A 24132-nucleotide genomic window follows, 5' to 3' on the forward strand; every position below is an offset into this window, starting at 1 on the left:
TTAACAGTTTCTGGTGCTCATAATATTTATTGAGTGAATGAATTTTCATTATGTACTTTTGCTTTAAAACTTTGAAATGAGTAGTTTAATATTGAATATAGTATCCAGGTTAACTCATTCAATCAATAAATATTTATTTTATAAGCATGTATAAAATGATATGCACAGAATCTAGAATCATATAAAATAAGTATATATAATTATTATAGGTGATAATAAGTGCTGAGATGCTAATTTTAACTTTTTCCATCTACAATGGTTTTTTTTTTTTCTTTTTTAAATTTAGGTATCACTACTATTGATCCAAAGTACTGAGAAAGAAAATAAAATGAAAGATTTAACATTTTTGCTAGAAGAATCCAGAGATAAAGCTAATCAATTAGAGGAAAAAACAAGTAAGAATTTATATAAAAATATGAGAGTATGCCTTATATATTCTTTTTCTTCTAAATTTTTGGGTTTTGTCACAATTTTTTATGATTCTTTTTTATGTAAAAACTATTTTCTTTCCTTTTTTATCGACTATTTTATTTATTTACATTTCAGATGTTATCATCTTTCCCCATTCTCCCCACCCCCCAGAAACCCCTTATCCCACTCCCCCTCCTGCTACTTCTGTGAGGATGTGCCCCCACCCATCCATCCACTCCCCCCTCCTGGCCCTCAGATTCCCCCACATTGGGGCATTTGGGGCATCTAGCCTTCACAGGATTTTATGATTCTATTGCTTTGCTCGGATCAGTTGAAGGAGAGCATAATTGAATCACCTGGAGGTTTTTATCAAAGCACATATGGTCCTCTTTTCCCTTTTTCTTACTTTTAACCTTAAGTTTCAATAACATGCTATGAAAAGACATTAATTTTAGTTGTTTTGGACAATGCATTTTTTGTATATAAGGTACAGTTTTGATTAATGTACATATTGTTTATTGATCACTTGTAATTAGCATTTCTGTCATCATTACTTTATGATGGGTGTTCTAGTTTGGGTCCCTGTTGCTCTGATAAACAACAGGACCAAAAGAAAGTTGATATAGACTTTTAGATCATAGTTCATCACCGAGGGAAGTCAGAACAGAAACAAAAGCAGAGCAAAAGCTGAGCCTTGAAAAGAAATAGCCTATGACTTGCTTTCTAGCTTGTTCCCAGCTCATGTTCATCCAGCTTTTTATTATACAGCACATGATTTGTCAGCAATTGCACCATCCACAGTGGGCTAGGCCAACGTATGTCAGTTAGCAATCAAGAAAAACCCCACAGACATGCACACGTACTGGTCAATCTGCTAAAGCAATTTTTCAGTTGAGGTTCTCTTTCCCCTGGTGTATCAAGTTGACAAAAAAACCCAACCCAACCCCAACCCCCAACCCCCAACCACCCCAACAACAACCCCAACAACAACCCCAACAACCCCAACCCAAAAACCAAACCAACCCCAACCCAAAAACCAAACCAAACCCAACCCAACCCCAAAACCAAACCAAACCCAACCCCAACCCCCAACTCCAAACCCTAAAACCCCAAAACACCCCAAAACACTCAAAACACCCAAACAAACCCCCAAACACCCCAAAACACCCAACCCCCCCCAAAAAACCCTGAAAACCCCCAAACCCAAAAACCAAAACCCAAATCAAAACCAAAACCAAAAAAAACCCCAAAACTAAACAGGACAGTGGGCCCTTTCACATTCTCTCTTGTTCCTTTATTCATCTCAAATACTTGTAATAGTGCCTGAAACATACGAGGCACTCAGATATTTTATAAATGAATAAATCCAGTGGGAGGAGTGTGGAAGAAGTTAATAATTTTTAGAGCAAGTTTTTTGAAAAGTTTTGGAGCAAATTGTCGAACTTTTCCTTATATTATTAATAGTTGCTAGAAAGCTCTTCAAGACAATAAGAAGGCATGCCTTGTATAATTCATGGGAATGTGAAGGTAAGTTTATATATGATAAACTGAGGAGTGAGGCAGTTACTTAGAGAACTGAGGCGGATGAGACTATAAATGTTTGTATCTATTGATTCAAGCAGCAAAATACTTGGGAGGTATAATATACTGTGTGAAACACCATCTATTTTCCAGAACATAGTAATGGTCTTTTGTTTTCTATTCTTCTTCTTCTTTTTTTTTTTTTTTTAAAGACTTTATTATGTATACAGTTTTCTGCCTGGGAGTATGCCTGCATGCCAGAAGAGGGCATCGGATCTCATTATAGATGGCTATGAGCCACTATGTGGTTTCTGGGAATTGAACTCAGTGAGACCTCTGGAAGAGCAGTTAGTGCTCTTAACCTCTGAGCTATCTCTCCAGCCCCCATGTTTTTCTATTCTTGAGAGATTTTTTTTCCAGTGGCTAATATATCTGGGTCCTGCTAACTTAGGCTTCTTAATTTTACCTTCTGTTAACTTTAAATATCGTATATTTTATATTATATTTTTATATGTTACTTTATACCTGGTGAACATTTAAAATGAAATTATTTAACTTTTGCCTCATTTTGTATTTTGTATTTTTGTTTGTGGCATGTATACATGTTTGTGTGTGTATGTATGTATGAGAGAGAGAGGGAGAAAGAAAGACAGAGAGACAGAGACAGACAGAAAGACATATATACATGCAGATGGACAGAGATAGAGGTTGATTTTGTCTTCTGAGATCAGTGTTTCTTATCTTTTGAGTCATGACCCTCTTGGGGATTTAATGATCCTTTCACAGGGTCACCTAAGACTATCAGAAAACACAGATATTTATAATTGGTAACAGTAGCAAAATATGATTATGAAGTAGAAGTGAAAATAATTTTAATGGTTGGTGGTCACAACATGAAGAACTGTATTAAACAGTTACAGCATTAAGAAGGCTGAGAACCACTGTCTATTGTTCTTTACCATATAATAAAATGTATAATTAATAATCTATAATATATATTTCCCTATAGTACATTGAGGCATGTTCTCTTAGTTGAACCAATTCAGCTAGTCTATAGTCAGTTTGTTTAGGGATGCCTTGTCTTTGCCTTACTGGGATTATAGGATGGCTGCTACTCTGGGATGTTGATGTACTTTTTATCCACTGAACCATATCCCGAACTGCTACATTTTATATTCTTATTTCATCCTGTATTTTGGCTATTTCTTCTACCTAAAAGTTGCCTCCTATTTTAATTTTTTTGGTTAAATTCTTAAATCTTTCCTAACCACTCCTCTCACCCCATACTTCCTGAGACAAGTTTTTTTCTATTTCTCTGGCTGTCCTAGAACTCACTTTGTAGACCAGGCTGGGCTTAATCTTCCTGTCTCTGTCTCTTAAGTGCTGGGTTTGCAGGTGTGCACAACCACACCCAGCTTCTTCCTTATTCTTTTTTTGTTTGTTTGTTTGTTTGTTTGTTTGTTTTCGAGAGGGTTTCTCTGTGTAGCCCTGGCTGTCCTGGAACTCACTCTGTAGACCAGGCTAGCCTCGAACTCTCAAACTCAGAAATCCGCCTGCCTCTGCCTCCCAAGTGCTAGGATTAAAGGCGTGCACCACCACTGCCCGGCTCCTTATTCTTGGTAAAGGCCTTCATTGTAATTCATTGGGAAGAGTGGATTCTCTGATTAAGACACATTTTGAGACCAGATCTTTGACTTAACCTGGAATAGCCAGTTATGCTAGATGGATTCTCCAGCTTCTGCTTCCCCAGCACAAGATTATAAGCATGTGCCATCTCATTCAGCTTTTTAAAAGTGAGCTCAAGGGATCAAACTCAGGTCCTCATGTTTACACAGCAAATACTTTACTGACTGATAATTTTCCCAGCTCCCTGTGGTGGCTTGAATGAGAATGGCTCCCCCATAGGGGTCATGTGTTTGAATACTTGGCTTTCAGTGTGTGGAACTGTTTTGGAAGGATTAGAGGATGTGTCCTTGTTGGAAGAGGTGTGTCACTGGGGGCAGCCTTTGAGGTTTCAAAAGCCCAAGATACTCCCAGTTTGCTGTGTCTCTCTGTGCCTCGTGCTTGTGGATCAAGTATTGGGAACCAAGTATTCAAATATATGACCTATGGCAAGCAGTTATTCTTATTCAAGCCACCACAAGGAAGATGACTTAATTAGTAAAGCACTCTTAGTTTTTACTTCAGTGACATGCTTATTTGATGCCATGTGCCTCATCCTCTTGGTAATGGACGTCAATTCTCTGCAACTGTGAACTTCAAATTAAATGCTTTTTTTTGGAAAGCTAGTTGCCTTGGTCAGGGAGCTTGGCAATTGAAAAATAATAGACCCTTAATTTTCTAAAGAAAGTAGTTTTCAGAGCTGGATAGATGACTCAGTTTTAAAAAATTTTTTTATTATTTATTTTATTCATTTATATTTCAAATGATATCCTCCTTCCCAGTTACCCCTCTACCAATCCCTCATCCTTTCCTCCTCCTCCCTCTTCCCCTTTGCCTCTATGAGGGTGCTTCTTCACCCATTGACCTACTCCTTTCTCACCCCTCTAGGATCCCCCTACACTGGGGCATCAAGTCTTCCCCCCTCTCATTGATGTCAGATAAGGCATCCTCTACTATATATGTATCTGGAGTCCTGCTTCCCTCCATGTATATGTTCTTTGGTTGGTGGTTTAGTCCCTGGGAGCTCTGGGTGGTCCAGTTAGTTGGTATTGTTCTTATGGAGTTGCAATCTCCTCATCTGATGGTTGGCTATAAGTATCTGCATCTATATTGGTCAGGTGCTGGTAAAACCTCTCAGGGAACAGCTATAATAGGCTCCTGTCAGCAAGCACTTCTTGGCATCAGCAATAGTGTGGGGGTTTGGTGTCTGCAGATGGGATTTCTAGGTGGAGCCATCTCTGGATGGTCTTTCCTTCAGTCTCTGTTCCAGTTTTTGTCCCTGTCTTTCCTTTGGACAGGAACATTTCTAGGTTAAAAATTTTGAAGTGGGTAGGTGGACCTATCCCTCTACTGGGGGCCATGCTTATCTACTTGAGGTGGTCTCTACAGGTTGTATCTCCCCTTTGTTGGATATTTTGGCTAAAGTCATCACTATTGGCTCCTGGGAGCCTTTCACTTCCCTGGAGTCTGAGACTTTCTAGTGGCTACCCCAAGTTCCCCATCCCCTTCTGCTACATATTTCTATTCAATTTCCTGATTCTCTGTACTTGTCTTCTGTCCCTTCCAATACATGTTCCTGACCCACTTCTCTCTCCCCCACTGTCTGTCCCAGGTCCCTCCTTCACTCTAGCTCCTGTGATTATTTTGTTCTTTGTTCTATGTAGGATTGAAGCCATCTACACTTTGGTCTTCCTTCTTAAGCTGCATATGATTTGTTGGTTGTACTGTGGGTATTCTGAGCTTTTGGGCTAAAATCCACTTATCAGTGAGTCCATACCATGTGTGTTCTTTTGTGTCTGGGTAACCTTATTCAGGATGATATTTTCTAGTTCCATGCATTTGCCTGTGTATTATTTCACGAAGTCATTATTTTTAATAGCTGAGTAGTATTCCATTGTGTAAATGAACCACATTTTCTGTATCCTTCTGGTGAGGGATATCTGGGTTGTTTCCAGCTTCTGACTCAGTGGTTTTAAGAGCACTTTTTGTTCTTCCAGAGGACATGAGTTCAATTTCCAGCACATATATGATGGCCATTTGGCCTTTGTGGGCACCATATGCATGTGGTACATAGACACACACGGAGATAAAACACTTATATACATAAAAATAAATCTTGAAAAAAAAACCAGCCATCAACCTAATATCTGAACCTTTGAAAATAAGGAATTTTTTCTTTTATCTTTTTTTTAGATTTTCTTTTTCTTTGGTTTTAGCTATTATAATGTGATACTTTAAGATAGTGATACAGTTTATAGTGTCCATAAATTATAAATTAGTACTCTTCATTATTTTCTTAAGAATTCTCAGCAGTAATCTTTTTTTAGATATTAAACTACTCAATAATATTTATTTTAGATAGGATCTTGCTGTGTAGCCCAAATTGACTATATTGCCTTGCTGTCTTAACCCAAGTTGGGCCTTGAACTTGTGTTCCTCCTCCCTTAGCTTTTTGTGAACTGGGGTGTTTTATAGGCATATGTCTTATTTGTACTGATCTGGTTTCCTTAGTAAAAAGAATGGCTAGCAAAAAAAAAAAAAAAAAAAAAACCAAAGCAAAAAGTATGATCATTTAAAAATCCTATTTTCTGCCACATTCATTTCTATTAATAATATCTTTGCTTTAGTATTCTTTATTTTGGATAATATCTTTTGATCTATCTTGCAATTCACTAATTCTCTTTTTAATTAATTTTTAAGTTACCAAGTGGTAGATTTCATTTTGATATTTTAATATATATATATTTCATTATACTTTGTTCTTATTCATTTTCTATTTCCATTCTTCTCTATCTTCATTAGAATTTTGATGTGGACTGTATTCAGTCTGTAGTTAACTCTTGGTTATATAGCTGCTTTTGCAATATTTTGTCAGTTGTGGAGCATGGAAGTTTTAAATCTAGCTTCTTATTCAATTTCTGTCTCCAGTGTCTTAAAGTTTTTACTTTAGAAGTCTTTTCTTTATTAGGTTTATTTCTAGGAATTTACTTTTTTGAAGCTTTTGTGACTATGTTATTCTTGGTATTTCTTTAACAAGTTTGTTATTGGTATAATTGAAAACTACTGAGTTTTTTTTAACATTGATTTTTGTTTTCTGCAACTTATTAATTGCAGACTTAATTTCTGACTTAAGAGTTTTCTGGTACAGTAACTGTATAGTATTTTAAAAATAGAATTTTATGTTGCCTGCAACTCTGGATGATTTGACTTCCTCCTTTCCTATTTGTATCCATTTATATCTTTATGTTGTGTTACTATTTTAGCTAATGCTTCAAGCAGTATATTGAATAAGAGTTAAGAGAGTTCTCTTATTCCAGAGTTTTAGAGGAAATGTTCTTATTTTTCTCCCATTTAGTATAATGATGGTTATAGCTTTATCATAATAGCCTTTATTATCTTGAGGTATATTCCATAATCTTTTTTTTTCATGAATTCATGTTGAATTCTGTCAAATACCTTTTTTGCACATATTGTAGTGATCATGTGCATTCTGTTATTTGTGTAGTGTTATTAGATTAATTGATTTGCATATGTTGAGCCTACTTTGCATCAACTTTCATAACAACAGCTTGCTTATGATGTGTGATTTTCTTAATGTGTTCTTGAATTTGATTTGCAAGCATTTTGTGGAGAATTTTTGCATCTTTGTTCATCAGATAAATTGGTGTGTAGTTTTCTTTCCCTCCCTTTCTAACTTTTTTTCTAATAAAATGTTTGTTTCCAGTTTTGGTATCAGAACAATACTGACTTTGTATAATAAAACAAGTCTTCCTTCTCTATTTTGTAGAATAGTTTGAGAAGTATTGGGATTAGTTTTGTTTTTTTTTTTTTTTTTATAAAACTTTGGAAGAATTCAGCAATGAGTCCATGTTCTGGACCTTATTTATGCAAAGCCTTTTAGTTAGTGTTTCAGTTTCACAGATTGTTATGGTGCTTTCAAAATTGTTTACATATTCTGAGCTGGCCATGTTGGTGCATGACTCTTAATCCTAGCAACTGGGAGATAGAGGCAGGTGGATCTCTGGGAGTTCAAGGTCAGCCTGATCTACACAGTAAATAGCAGGCTAGCCAGTGCTACATATTGAAACCCTGTCTAAAAAAAGCCTAGTTATTCAGGATATAATTTTATAGGCCATATGAATTTATAAATTCATCCATTTCTTATAGCTTTTCTAGCTTCTTTGTATATAAATTTTCAAAGTATTATCTAATGATGTCTTGGTTTTCATTTCAATCTTTTGTTACAAGTCTTGTTTTCATCTCTAACACCACACATCTAATTTCATTAGAGTTTTCCCCACCTTGGTTAGTGTGGCTATGGATTTGTTGATCTTGTTGCTCTTTTTAATTTTTGATTTTTAACTCTCCATTTCTTTTGCCCTAATCTTTATTATTGCTTGTCATCTTTGGTTTCCTTTTCTTTTTCTAGAACTATGATGTGATCATTAGGTTATTTGAGTTTGCTGTGTGTGTGTGTGTGTGTGTGTGTGTGTGTGTATGTATACTTATAAGCTGTAAATTCCTTCTGAGACTGCCTTGGCATTATTCTTCAGGTTCTGGTAGGTTGTACTGTTGTTCTCATTTACTTCTAGCCCATATCTCTAACCAGTATTAGTTAAATTTGGTTTGTGTCTTTTCTATATATTTCTATAACCTCTAGTAAAAACTCATCTCTACTTGTCATTGTTTATTGGTCTCCCTAGATAGTTGTATTACAAATACATATATATCTAGGCCCTTTCTCTAGCATACATCACCATTATTGACATCATCATAATAGTGTTTATTGGCTATATGTTGGGTATTGTGGCTGAACATTTTAAGCTGTATTATCTTATTGTCGCAGGAAGTATTCAAAATGTCAATAGTCAATATTCTAATTTCCCAAGCAGATGGGAATAGTAGAGTCAAAATGGTTAAATATTCTGATATCTACTAAGAAAAAGACAGTAGTAGATGGTGAGATGGCTTAGCACATGCTGCCAAGCTTGATGACTTGAGTTCAGTCCCAAAAATCTGTAGGAGGGAACCCAGTTATGCAAGTTTTTTTTCAGATATATGTTGTGACACATGCATGCTCCCATGCAGACATAAACTCAGACACAGACACAGACACACACACACACACACACACACACACACGCACACACGCACACACGCACACACACTCAAATAAATGTAGTACAATTTTTAAAAAGAAGCGGTAATATAATTTGAATCCAGAAAAGATGATGAAGTTTTTCCCTTAGTATTTATGTGAGGTTTAAAAATGAGTAGACATAGAAGGCATATACGCTATTTAGCCGAAACGTAGAATTTAGTAAAAACAGGCTATTAAGTGGAATTAAAACCTTTTTATATAACATAGCCCACCAATAAATATAATATTTATAGTACAAATTAAAAGATAGGAAATTGTGAAAATAAAATCATGAATAATTTCATTATTGGAATATAAATTTAAAATTATTTTTTCTTAATTATTTATGTTCATGGCTTATAAAATACTATTTTAATCTGACATTTTTCTCCTACTTTATGACTGTTAAGTGAGATTTCTATTTTCATTTTTAGTGACTACATGGTATATTAGCTCATTTATGTACAATCATAAATTAGTGTCAGTTTTTATATAGTTTATGTATTACTCAATGTTTTGCTATTATAAAATATTTCATTGGTTCATTAGGTAAGAGATTGCCAAGCTCAAGACTAGACTGGACTATGTATTAATTTCTAGGCTATCCTGAAATATAAAATAAAAATACGTTTCAAGTAACTGGGCGATACATGGTGAGACCTTGTCTCCAAAACAGAAGCAGACAAATCCACCACCACCACCACTAAAACTCTCCAGAACAAAAACAAACCAGAAAAAAACCAAAAAATCCTCTAGAAACACATGTTTAACATTTTAGTGTTAAATATTCATCTTTGATGGAACCCTCAAAGGGTTCCAGCTTGTGTTATAATAAGAGAAAAAATCCCAAAGACTTTATCTTTGAAGACCACCTGAAGCTCAGGTTTTTGCATACTACCTATTAGTCATGATATTTATGACCTAACAGAGCCATAGCTTGCTTCCCAATGGACAAAGCCTTTTTTATTTTCTTTTTTATTTGTATTTTTTTATGCTTCAGAACAAGACTTATATCTCCCATAATTTTTTAAAATTTATTTTTATTTACTTTTTAATCAAATCATAATTTTTACTTATTCACACAGGGGTTATAAACACAAAAAGGCAGGACATGGGGAAGGGGATGACACCAGAGTGTGGGTGTTCAGGGGGAGTACAGATATCTTTCAGAACAGGGTATTGGCTGGGTGAAGGTTCAGGGGAGAGGTCACTATGACTCTGCCTATGATTCACTTGTCCTTATCTAAGTTGGTATTATCTGTCAAGGCTACCTATTTACAAGGTCTATGACTACTCAGGCTGATAAATTTCCACAAAAGCTGCCTGTTTACAATAGCTTATAGCCATCAGTTTCAATGTTTTTCCACAGAAACCCAAGACTTGGTGTGCCTTTTTTATTTTCAAAACTTTTGTTTTTGAGAAGGAGCATGATGTGGAAGTCAGGAAGTGCATGCTGATAAGAGCCTGATATGGATGTCTCCTCAGAGGTCTTCAAGAGTCTGACATATTCAGAGGCAGATGCTCACAACTAGCCATTGAACTGATAATGGGGTTCCCAATGGAGGAGTTAGAGTGAAGGCCATTGGAGCTGAAAGGGTTTGTGGCCCCATGAGGAGAGCAACAATACCAACCAACCACAGCTCCCAGGGTCTAAACCACCAGCCTGGGAGCACTTAGGGAGGGGTCCAGGGCTTCAGCTGAATATGTAAGAGTGGAGGGCCCTGCTGGGCGTAGGTGGAAGAAGAGATCCTTGACTTTGTGAAGGCTGGACGCCCCAGGGGGTGGGAATTTTGAGAGTGGGGAGGCGGGAGTGGGGGGGCGGGAGTGGGGGGGGTAAGCAGGGGTTACATCCACAGAGAAGAAGGAGAAGGGGTGAGGGGATAGGGGGTTCCTGGGTGGGTGGGGGATGGGGTAAGGGGACAACATATGAAATGTAATTAAAACATCCAATAAAAAAAAAGGAGGAAAAAAAAAAGAGAAGGAGCATGAGCTAGTCAGGGTTTTTTTCCTCCCTGCAATTTTTAGACATGAGCTTGCCAAATTGCTCAGGTTGGCTTAAATTTTTAATCCTACTTCGCCCTTCCTAGTAGCTAGTATTATAGACTTACACTCACTGGACCTGGCTCCAAAACATATTTGTATTAGCAAATGGAATAGGATATGACATATATAAGCGACTTGATTCCTTGACAGCAATGTATAAATGAAAAATAAGGAATAGTTTGTTAATCTTCCTGTTAAATCTTTTTTATTTTATTTATTTTATTTTATTTTTTTTGAGTTTTCAAGACAGGGTTTCTCTGTGTAGCCCTGGCTGTCCTGGAACTCACTCTGTAGACCAGACTGGCCTGGAGCTCAGAAATCCACCTGCCTCTGGCTCCCAAGTGCTGGGATTAAAGGTGTGCGCCACCACCATCTGGCCGTTCCTGTTAAATTTGGGTTATATGTCTGTTTTCATTCTATTGTAATTATAAATGTAGATACTGAAAAAATGCTAAAAATACTCATTTTTGAGGTTTTAGGGAAAATAATTTTTGAAATTTAGTGTGTATATGTGTATTATTCTTTTTTGGATTGTTTTCTAGTACATGAAGAGGAGTAATTGCTATAGCAATTAGTTTCCCTGATAACCCTTTCTACCAACCAATGCCTATCTATAATTTTATCTTTTAGAATTACAAGATGAAAACTTAAAAGAATTAAATGAAAAGAAGGATCATTTAACGTCAGAACTCGAAGATATTAAAATGTCCATGCAAAGAAGTATGGTATGGTTTAAAAATTGACTTGTGACTATTGTATAGTGTGTATCACATAATCAATTAACAATGGTATGGTTTAAAAATTGACTTGTTACTATTGTATAGTGTGTATCACATAATCAATTAACAAATACTATTGGATACAACTAAAATGTATTATGACTCAGAGATTTAAATAGAGAACTCAATTCTACCTTTAAAATACTTCTATAATAAGAGGCATTAGATTTAAAAATACCTAAGTACCAATAGAACGACTCAAGCTAATAAATTGTCATTAACAGTTCTAAGAGTGGAGAGAACTGTGGGCTTACTGCATGGGGAATCTCTGTGGAGGGATTACTATAGAGAATGGTTACTTGAAACTTGATAGTGCGTGGGTTATTTCAGTATGCTAAGGAAGGACAATGGGAAGGAGGAAGTATGGAGTGCAAAGGCAAACAAATAAATAAATGTATTGAAGCAGATGACTTAAGCCTTTAAACATCTTAGGCCTTTGCATTATTCTGTTTTGTGTTATTTCACTTAGGACACTCAGAAGGCTTTAGAGGAAGATTTGCAGATAGCAACAAAAACAATTTATCAGCTCACTGAAGAGAAAGAAGCTCAAATGGAAGAACTCAACAAAGCTAAAGCTACTCACTCATTTGTGGTGACTGAACTTAAAGCCACTACATGCACCTTGGAGGAATTACTGAGAACAGAACAGCAAAGGTGAAACAGTTTTTAAACATATAAGTAAATACATAAAAATGATTTACTTTTGATATTCAGTACCATTCAGAGAAGAAGGAGGAGGGGTGAGGGGATAGGGGGTTCCTGGGTGAGTCGGGGATGGGGTAAGGGGACAACATATGAAATGTAAATAAAACATCCAATAAAAAAAAAAGCATTAAAAAAATCAGCATTCTTTGGAATAGTTCCCAAGCATGCTTTGCCATGGGGTCACGCTATATAGACAAGTTCTTAAATGTTGGTTCAGTGATAGGACATGTTTATTAATAGTGTGGACCAGTGCTTCTAACCTTCCTTGTGTTGTGACCGTTTGATACAGTTCCTCATGTTGTGGTGACTCCAACCATAAAATTATTTTCATTTCTCTTCAGAACTGTAATTTTGCTACTGTTATGAGTCATAATGTAAATGTTTTTGGAGACAGAGGTTTCCCAGAGGGGTTGTGATCCACAGGTTGAGAACCACTGTGTATGGATTATTAGTGGCATAGGAATAATGTCCAGGTTAAATAATTTTTTTTACTGAGGTCTGTAACCTTACTCACAATGTATTAATTAATCAACTGTCTTGGAATAAAGTAAAAACTACTCTACATGTGATAATTACTCATTAAATTTGTTTTTAACCTAAGTAGTATTTATTTAAAATTAGATTGTTAACAAGTAGCTCCATTTTTCCTCACTTTATGCAATTTTAGTATAAAGTATGTTGAGGCCTAGGTAATTATTTTTTGTCCTATTAGCATGATGTTTAATTCAATTTGGAATAGTAAAATGAGGAACAAATTTCTCTCCCAACTTATATCCTGGGTCTACTTGATTTTTCTTTTCTGTTGTACATAGTGAGGAAAAAAAATGCAACCCTTTAAGCTCTTCTAATATATATTCCTGATTAACTTGTCAAAGCAATTTTTAAATAATAAAATTATAAATTATTGTAGAGTCATCTGTCCCAATTATCTTAGTTAAATTTTTTTATTTACTAAAAACTAAAACCCTTTATGTGTATGGGTGTTTTACCTGCATGTATATCTGTGCATCATATGTATACAGTGCACACAAAGGCCAGAAAAGGGTGTTGAATCTCTCAGAATTAGAGTTACAGACAGCTACTGTTACAGAATCAAACTTAGGTCCTCTGGAAGAGATGTCAGTGTTCTTAGACACTGAGTCATCTCTCCAGCCACTTACTTACTGCATATATGTATTTGTGTATATATGTATGTACCTGTGTGTGGAGATGAGAAGACAACTTGTAGGAGTACGTTCTCTACTAGGGGTTAAATTCAGGTTGTTAGGCTTGGTAGCAAGCCCCCTTATCTGTTGAGCTATCTCACCTTAGTTTTATTATTTAAGGAAGCAGAAAATAAGAAAAGCTTAGAGTATATTTTTTAAATTTTGTTTTTCTACATGGGGTTTATCTATGTAGCCTTCCCTGGTTGTCCTGAAACTTACTTTGTAGAACAGGCTGGCCTCAGAGATCTGCCTACCTCTGCTTCCTAAGTGCTGGGATTAAAGGCTTATACTACCACTACCCATCAGTTAAGATACAAATTATAAGACTTAAGGTTTTAGGTAGATAAAATTATTATTAGTTATAATTTTGATTTTAAACTGCCTTATACAGATTGATACTTAATGTTTAATTACTGAATGAATCTATTTTAGATATATCAGTTAAATTGTGTCAGTTTTAGTTACTAGATGAATGATGATGAAAATAATAATTTGAATTTTAAACTTTATCTCATAAGATTGGAAAAAAGTGAAGATCAACTGAAACTGATTACTGTGGAGCTCCAGAAGAAATCAAGTGAACTAGGTAAGATTTAGAGATTAGTATACTTTAATAACATTAATAACTAATTATAAAAATAAATTTGGGGTTTTTGTTAAATTTATTAAACTGTTAACAAGCAGTTAAGAGTTCTTACTGCTCTTGCAGAGGACATAGCTTTGTTTTCCCCGTATGATGCTCAAAACTGTTTAATTCTAGATTCAGGGAATCTTACTTGGCCTCTGTGGACAATATGCATGCATGTGGTATTTATACATATGTGCAGAGAAAATAATCATGTATATAAGATAAAAATAAATATAATAATTAGGGAAAAATCCTAATTGAATAGAGAATTTTTCAATCTGAAAAAAGCTGTTATGTTTCTTAATGTGGTTTATAGGTGTCTGAATATAAACTTGAGATGTTTGTTTTCCTTATTTTAGGATTCAAAGGCTTGAATAATCCTTAGGGAAATGTTGGCTACATTTCAATAAAAGAAACAATTTTTTTTTTTTTTTGGTTTTTCGAGACAGGGTTTCTCTGTGTAGCCCTGGCTGTCCTGGAACTCACTCTGTAGACCAGGCTAGCCTCGAACTCTCGAACTCAGAAATCCGCCTGCCTCTGCCTCCCAAGTGCTGGGATTAAAGGCGTGTGCCACCACCACCCGGCTAAAGAAACAATTTTTAAGAGAGGATCATACTTCATAGTTCAGACTGGTCTTGAAATCTTGATCCTTTTGCCTCATGAATGCTGGGATTACAGGAATGCATCACTTCCTGGATTATTTGTTTGTTTGTTTATTTATTATTTTTTCTTTATAGAGTCTTTCTAGGTAGCTCCAACTGGCCCAGTACTCTCTGTGTAGACCAGAGTAGTCTTGAACTTGGAGCAACTTCCTGCCTCTGCTTTCTAAGAGCTGTTATTACCAATGTGCACCATCACATCTGGCTCATTCTTCTATTTTGTGGATCCATGGTTTAGTGGAGTTGGATCATAAAATATTTTTAGGAAAAAATGATTCTATATTATATGATACTGTTAATATTCAAGAACTTACACAGATGAAACAGTTTTGTAATTCTATGAACTTATTAGGTAGCTAATGATAAGTCTGTGCATCATATTTATTAGATTGAATATCTGCAAGTATAGACAGTTAAAAGATAAAAAAAGTTTTTTCAATTTCAATTAAAGGGTATTTTAATTAATATACCTGAATTGATAAGTATTTATCTATATTAATAATTTTCTATAAAATTTATATTAGTTTGAATATTTGTACTATTAGTTGAATTGTACAATTAAAATAATTACAAGTAATATTGCTTAATATTTGAAATGCTTACTTAACATTTCATACGTAGTTAGCTCTTTGGTTGATTTTCTATTTAAAAAATATTTTATATGCATATATTAATTCTGTATAACCAGTGTGACATTTTCATACATTGTAAATTTTTATCATATTTACCTTTGCTTGTGCCCTTCCCATTCCTGATAATCTTGCTTTTTCCAACTAGTCCCCTTTCTAGTTTCATGGTGTGTGTGTGTGTGTGTGTGTGTGTGTGTGTGTGTGTGAGAGAGAGAGAGAGGGAGGGAGAGAGAGAGAGAGAGAGAGAGAGAGAGAGAGAGAGAGAGAGAGAGACTGACTTAGTGAGTCTCATTACAGTGTTTATAGGAGTGTAGGTGATAGGTAGGTGATAGTGTGTTTATTGGAGCATAAATACCTTATCAGTGAATATATTACTGAAGAAGATGTCTGTGTTCTCCTATCAGATTTGGTTGCATTATTGAAACAAACTAATGCCTTTCCTTTTGCAGTGCTTACATTCCCACTGTAGATTAATACTTGGTTATCCAGCCTTGCAGTGTCCAATTAATTTTATTTCTAACTTAACTTCTTAGCATAATTATTAAAGATGGCTAGGTGGACCTTTGTAAATTCAAGGCCAACCAGGTCTACATAATGAGTTCCCAGGACAGCCAGGGCTATATAGACAGACCCTGTCTCAGAAAACCAACTTAACTTGGCATCATGGTGGTGGTGCATGCTTTTAATCCCAGCACTTGAGAGGTGGAGGCAGGCGGATGTCTATGAGTTTGAGGACAGCCTGAACTACAGAGCGAGTTTCAGAATAGCCAGAGATACACAGATAAACCATGTCTTGTAAAACTAATCCTCCACGCTCTCCACCACCAACAAAAAACACCAACTAACCAACTGCCAGCCAGCTAACCACCACCACAAAACCCAATTAGGTAACTAACAAACCAACCCAAAAGCCAAATATAATGATTAAAGACAATTTCTTTTGTCAAATTAAGAAATTCCTTCAGAATACAAAGTGTTATTTTTAAATCATTGTACTTACCTACTGTGTTTAGAATTGTTTAATGTTGTAGATTAAGGAATAGTCTTAGTATTTTTAAATATCTCTATTGCATATTTATAACAACTTTTTACTACTAAGTGGCTATTATATATCACATTGTAATTTCAGTATTTTGCCATGTTAGAGTATTATGAGAAGTTTGTATAATGAATTTTAGAACTGAAGCAGCATTATGTGTATTGTAGGAACATGAAAGTAAAACACCATGCTCTTGAGAAATTTTTAATTACTATGAGGGAAAGGTTAAAGACATAAAATAAAAGCATTGAGGTAATAGTATTCAGAATGAGGGGGTATGCAAAAATTATGTTAAAGTAAAAAGTGAAAATATAAAAACTTCTAGTTTTGTTTAATTTATCTTTATGATCAATATGATAATACATATTTATATTATAGTTTTTAAAAATATAAATACATATTCATATATTTTTTTTACATTTTTATATACTTGAGGTGAATCCTCAGGTTTCCTATTGAATGTTAATGTTGATGCTTAAAGGAAGCAAAAGAGTAGGAAAGGTGCTAAGGAAGAGTTAGATATTATGAGTATATTTTAAGGTATAGAGAGGCTTTGGGTTGTGTTGATAGAATGTTGAAAATACTATGTATGGTAGTACAAATTAAAAATTACGTATTAAGCCGGGCAGTGGTGGCACACGCCTTTAATCCCAGCACTTGGGAGGCAGAGGCAGGCAGATTTCTGGGTTCGAGCCCACCTTGGTCTACAGAGTGAGTTCCAGGACAGCCCGGGCTATACAGAGAAACCCTGTCTCGAAAAACCAAAAAAAAAAACTAAAAAATTACATATTAAGAGCACTGGCTGCTCATCCAGAGGTCACAGAAACCACATGATAGCTGATGCCCTCTTCTGTCTTGCAGGCATACATGCAAATTGAATACTCATATGCATAAATAAGTAAATCTTCAAAAAATATTTAAAAAGTGGGAAGATTATGCTGAAAAGATTTTATAAAATTAATACTGAATTTGTAGAAATGACAATACATACTGTAAAGCAGCAAGTAAGAAAGTAGCAAGAAAGAAAGCTATAAAACCAAGAAAATAGATGTAGGAGTTAGAGAAGAAATATGACTAATGCAAGTCTTGGTAATTTAAGGTGGAAAAAACAGTAGAGAGTGTTTCATACAATCAAATATGACCCATTTACACAATAAGACTGAAAATGGCATTACAAAATGCCCATTGTTGGATTTCGAGGTCATAAAATTATTACTATCATGGAGATAGTTACTAGTTTTATATGGAGTTAAAGACATATGTAGTTAATAAGCAAGAATTTAAAAGATAATAGGAGACATCAGATAGGTTTAAAGGGCAGAGAAGTTAATCAGGTGTCTTTGTTTTTATATTTATATGAGGTGCTTGGTGGGATAGGAGAAAATAAGGATTTCTCAGCACAGAGTTGGTATGTTTTAGAACAGATATAGTTACAGAAGAAGGGGATATTGAAATGCATAGTGCAGTGATCAGTATGAATTTGAAAAAAGATTAATTCTTTTACATTTGAAGAGAAGATAATAAGCCAGATAGATTCAGGAAGTATGTAGACTCATTGTTTATTTTGCTTCATGAGTTTTGGATTCATTTGTCTATGAGTTAACCTAGAAACATGAGTGTTATTATTTATTCATTATTACTTTTGAATAGTTGATTTAGATTCCGTATAAGCTTCCTTAAGTGTGCTAATCTATCTCATTTTAGGGATATATGTGTTCATTTAGCAGCATAATAGCAGTAGTTTCTCCCTAGGCTTTATATCCTGTTTAGCCATAAGTTTTTGTCCTGGTAATGGTGCCAGATATGGATTGATTCTTCTTTTCAAACGTCATTATGCTTATTTCTTCTCTTTCCTACATTTTAATCCAGCTACTAATACATTTTATTTTGTTTATTTTAGAAGAGATGACTAAATTTAAAAATGACAAAGAACTGGAACTCGAAGAATTGAAAAACATATTGGTAAGTATATATTATTTCTTAATATCCTATAATTACTATAAAAATAATTTTGAAATTAGTGGTCTATATCTTCAAACTACATACCTTATTCTAATTTTTCTCCTAAATATAAAAATTTTACATTTGCTTTTGAGTAAAGCTGCAGTTTTGTATATATTTATTTTTATAGATTTTTATTAACTATCTTGGCCAGAATGTTATAATATTTGAATATGTTATACCACACTTAAAGTCAGAGCAAGTATGGATATTATGTTATGCATAATATATTCAGTGAACAGTAGACACACTTGTCCTACATTCCTGAAATTGTTTTCAGTTTTTGTTTTTTTTCAGTGAGATATTGGCTATGGGTTTGTCAAATATAGTTTGCTACACTGAGGTATTATCCTTTTATACCTAATTTATTCAAGGATGTTATTATGAATAGATGTTTAATTTTATCAAAGGCTGTTTTTGTGCCTGTTGAATGGTCATGTGATTTATACCCTTGATTCTTTTTATGGGCTACATATTTATTGATTTTTATATGTTGAACCATTCTTGCATTACTGGAATGAAACCTGCTCGATCATGGTACATAATCTTCTTAATGTGATATGATTTTGATTTGCTAGTATTTTATTGAAGCTTTGAACTTATGTTTGTTCAATATTTTGGTCTGTAGTCTCCTTTTTGTTGCCTTCTTATCAAGTTTTGGTAGGAGGGTAATATAGGATTTGTAAACTTATTTATAAAATTATTAAAGAAAATTCTGTGGACTGTTGGGAAGAATATACAGTCAATAACCATTGCATGGGATATTCTGTAAATGTATATTAACATTTGATCTCTGATGCAGTTTTATTATATGCCTTTTTTGGTCTAGATGATATATGAACTGATGAAATTGAGCATTGAAATCACTTATTACTGTATCTTGGTCTGTCCAAGTAGATTTTATTTTATGAAATTGGTTGCACTAATATTTGATGCACATTTATTTCCAATCATTATATTTTTTTGTTGAATTATCACCTTTATTAATTTGTAGTGACCTAGTTTTTGGTTTGAAGTCTGCCTTTTCAGATACTACTATAGCTCCCCTGCTTGTTTTCAGTTTCTACTTGCTTAATGTGTCTTAACATTAAAGCATTTTAATTAAGCATTAAAACTTGCTTAAAAAACTTAGATTTTTTTTCATATTAATCTATCTTTGCCAGTTAAGTGTGTTTCTAGAAGAAAACAGTTTTGTTTTTCAATCCAGTTATTTAATCTATGGCTTTTTCAACAAAATGGGTATAAGCAGAAATAATGTAAAAGGCATTTTGATAACATGAACAATTCAGCAAAACAATAGTAAGTTCTCTACTAGAGAACTTCATGGGTTTTTCACTAGGTTTACCATACTAGGTATGAAAGCAGTCCTTGGACCTGGCCTCATACCCAGTCACTTGGTTATCCTTATAACAGTGGTTATCCACATTGTGCGCTTATAGAAACATCTTTGTAGGCAGGTCAGTATTTTAGTATGCAGGGTTTAGTGCTGGGAGAGAGACCATTGATGATTTTTACCCAGGAACATGTTTTTATCCCTTCTTATTAAAATTGATTCCTTGAGGGCTGGAGAGATGGCTCAGAGGTTTAGAGCACCGTCTGCTCTTTCAGAGGTCCTGAGTTCAATTCCCAGTAACCACATGGTGGCTCACAACCTTCTATAAAGAGAGCTGGTGCCCTCTTCTGGTATTCAGGCATACATGCAGACAGAGCATTGTATACATAATAAATAAATCTTAAAAATAAATTGATTCCTTGAGTTAGAAGATTGTAGGCTTTCATATAGTTTTTCATGTACTACTCATTTTGGATAGGCCTTCTGCCACCTCCTCATTTCCCTATCCCTACTAGCCTTCCACGACTGATTTATCCTCAATGAATGTGTTTATCCTTCTCTTTAGTCTGAAATACTCTTTCCACTATCCTCTATAGAAATGGCTTAGTAGTAATAAATTGTTTTCATAATGATAAATTTCACCTTCAGTTTTTATAATATTTTTATTTTATGTCTATGTGTGAATGCTTACATGTATGTTTGTAATCCATATGTATACTTAGTGTCTGCAGAGGCCAGGAGAAGGCATCTGATCCCCTGGAACTAGAGTTAATGATATTGTGAGCCTCCATGTAGGTGCTGTAAACTATTCTTTACTATTTCTATGCTATTTGTATCTTCTTTGAAGACCTTGGTTACTTTTACAAGTAGACTTTTGAGTTATTTTTCTGGCATTTTAACTATTTTAAAATTGACTGGTTGATTGATTGATAGTGTGTATCTGTGTGATGACATATGTGTGGAATTTGGAGGACAGATAACCATGTGGTTCCAGGGATCAAACTCAGGACATCAGGTTTGGTGGCAAATTTTTTTACCTGCTGAACCATCACATCAGCCAGATCAATTTCATGTATTGGATTTAGTAATAGATAAGTTATGATATCTTATAGATTCATAATTGATTTTTTGATTATGATTTTTTCATGATTATGTTTTTTGCATTATGATTTGTACATTTATTGATAGGGATATTTCTTCTGAGTTTATTTGGGGATCTTCTGAGTGAGCAATTTTCTTTTGAGAGCTCAGTCAGTACTGCTTGGAGAGTGGCAAAAACAAACTTCTGTAACAGCTGTAGTACCAAACAAACTAGGTAAGCAAACAAGTACACTTAAAATTTATTAAAGCCAATACAGTACCACTACTGGGCATAGAATATAACATAATAAAAAAAAAGTAATACAGAGTTAGCTGTAAAGTTAGAGGTAACTAGGATAACAATAAAATAATAAATACATGGAACAAAGGAAGGGAACAAATAGTAATATTAAATAGAAGAACAGGAAAAAGAAATGAGAAATATGTTAGGAAGTGGTGGAGCAAAGAAGTATTTTTTTTTTTTTTGGTTTGGTTTTTCGAGACAGGGTTTCTCTGTATAGCGCTGGCTGTCCTGGAACTCACTCTGTAGACCAGGCTGGCCTTGAACTCAGAAATCTGCCTGCCTCTGCCTCCCAAGTGCTGGGATTAAAGGCGTGCGCCACCAACGCCCGGCTATGCAAAGAAGTATTAAAAATCTAATTGCTCCCTCAAAAATCTAATTGCCTAATAAAGAAAAAAAATGTTGAAAAGTTGATAAATATAAAAGGAATAAAAAGTAAAAACAAAAGTTTTTAGAAACATATTTTATGCTTTTAAAATCATGCTTTTGAAGTACTTATAGAATAATAGAAGAAAAAAAGAGGAGCATAATGGATAAAAAAACAAATATACACAACCCTCCCCCCAAAAAAACTACCTAAGGTCTATCTGATAGAGATGAATTTCAAATATCTTGAACTCAAAAATAAAATAAAATCTATAACAAAATTAAGGAAAAATTTGCATTGGGATTTGCTCTGGGTCTTCTAATGCTAGAATCTTCTAGGTAGAATAGTTTGTCAGTTGATGTTGGAATCATTTGTCTTTTCTAATTTTAAGCTAGTTCTGAGTCTGGACCTGACCTGCTTTAGGGTCTGATGTACAATAGAGTTGCATTCACTTTAGGAATTTTCCTTCTATGTATATCAAGAATCTCTGGGCCAGACTTAACTTGGCAGCTGTGGGTAGGGCGGTTTCTAACTTTTCCAGAGTCTCTTCAGCTTTAACACAGTACTGTTACTAATGTCTGATAAATGGGGTATTTCCTGAATTCACGGGAAGTAAATATAGCATTGAGATCTGTACTGTGTTGGGCTGGAGAGACGGCTGAGCCATTAACGACTAGGCTCATACAACCAAATATATAAGATATTTGTACTATAGGTTCAGTCCCAGTGCTTTCTTTCCCACACAATGTCAAATATTATATAGGAGGGAGGTGGCTGTGGAAATTGCAAGGTTAGATAAAATAATAGCATCATCCAGATTACTTCAACCAAACTTCAGAGTTCTTAGTCCTAATAGTGAGCCGCTTAGTAGATAGGTAGTCCCTGGAGTTGAGGCATCTGCTAACTTCAAACTCAGACCATCAATCTCCACAGCTATTCTTAAGTAATATTTATCATGGAATGTGTGGCTACTGACTTCTGTATTCTTCATTGCCTGACCCTCCAACTCTTCCATTTTTTTTTAAAGACCTTTCTCTGTCATAATTGTTGTCTCACACCTAAGGGCTGTGGGCAGGCTATTGTCTGGCTTTCTGAATTGTGATTATGGCTTCATTACAGACTCCTAGAGTAGCTTAGTCTCAACCAATAGACTAATTGTCAAGATGGTACACAGAGACAGCCATCTGAGACAAGAAGAATGACAAAATGGGCGGTTTTTCCAGTAGCCATTGTCTTATCATTTAAAATTGGATCCATGTCCTAGCAAGCATTGTAGACTTGGTTTGTGTGAAAGACTGGCAGTCTTTTTTTCTCTAGGGCCATCTGGCTTACCTTTTGGATGAAGCTCTGTCTTCTTTTAGTGCTGGAGCCTCAACTGGAGCAGTGTGTTGCCCATTTCTGTTTGCTGCTTATCCTTTCTTCAACTGTGCTTTGTGATTTTAAGTGCTGTTGGAATTACTTCCTCCTTGGAATAGAGCCTGACTTTTGTTAGTCTGACCTTTCTTATTTAACGTATCCCTATCCCATGAAGGTGGTTTCTGCTTCACCATAGAAATCTCAGTTTTTAAATAAATAATTTATTACTTTTGTCCCAGGGCTCTGTTCATTATTCTTTTTGTCAAATTTTGTTTTTGGAATTTACTTAATAATGACTGTATTTCTCTATTGAAGCAATTTTAGCCAACAAAATAGACTAGTTCTTTGTCTTTCTTCCTTTTATTGAATATTTTCTTTATTTACATTTCAAATGTTATCCCCTTTCCTGATTTCCCCTCTGGAAATCCCCTTTCCCATCCCCTCTCCCCTGCTTCTATGAGGGTGTTTCCCTACCCACTCACCTACTCCTCCCTACCCGCCATGGCATTTCCCTTCACTGGGGTATTCAGCCTTCACAGGACCAAGGGCCTTTCCTCCCACTGATGCTGACAAAGCCATCCTCTGTGGCTGGAGCCATGGGTTCCTCCATGAGTACTCTTTGGTTGGTAGTTTAGTCCCTGGGAGCTCTGGGGGGGTCTGGTTGGTTGATATTGTTGTTCTTCCTATGGGGTTGCAAACCACTTCAGCTCCTTTATTCCTTTCTCTAACTCCTCCATTGGGGACCCTGCGCTTAGTCCAATGGTTGGCTGGGAGCATCTGCCTCTGTATTTGTCAGGTTCTGGAAAAGCCTCTCAGGACACAGCTATATCAGGCTGCTGTCAGCATGCACTTCTTGACATCCACAACAGTGTCCACACTTTGGTCTTCCTTCTTTTTGAGCTTCATGTGGTCTGCGAATTGTAACTTGGGTATTCCGAGCTTTTTGGCTAATATCCACTTATCAGTGGGGCTAATATCCACTTACCAGTTCTTTTGTGATTGGGTTACCTCATCCAGGATGATATTTTCTAGTTGTATACATGTACCACATTTTCTGTATCCATTCCTCTGTTGAAGGACATCGGGGTTCTTTCCAGCTTCCGTCTGTTATAAATAAGGTTTCTATAAACATAGTGGAACATGTGTTCTTGTTATATGTTAGAGCATCTTCTGGGTATATGCCCAGGAGTGGTATAACTGAATCCTTAGGTAATACTAGGTCCAATTTTCTGAGGAACCGCCAGACTGATTTCTAGAGTGGTTGTACCAGCTT

General features: G+C 35.2%; 1 protein-coding gene across 1 annotated transcript in view; it reads left to right on the forward strand.

Moving 5' to 3' along the window:
* The window catches only part of Sycp1 (synaptonemal complex protein 1), a 102790-nt gene that overhangs the window by 17938 nt on the left and 60720 nt on the right, over positions 1–24132 (forward strand). Inside the window, exons 11-15 of the mRNA XM_028753009.1 lie at positions 287–395; positions 11408–11502; positions 12026–12210; positions 13985–14052; positions 18322–18383. Of these exons, the coding sequence (XP_028608842.1) occupies positions 287–395; positions 11408–11502; positions 12026–12210; positions 13985–14052; positions 18322–18383 (519 nt within the window). The remainder of the gene's footprint in view (positions 1–286; positions 396–11407; positions 11503–12025; positions 12211–13984; positions 14053–18321; positions 18384–24132) is intronic.

This window comes from Grammomys surdaster, unplaced genomic scaffold (assembly GCF_004785775.1).
Source record: "Grammomys surdaster isolate TR1022 unplaced genomic scaffold, NIH_TR_1.0 125941, whole genome shotgun sequence".
NCBI lineage: Eukaryota > Metazoa > Chordata > Mammalia > Rodentia > Muridae > Grammomys > Grammomys surdaster.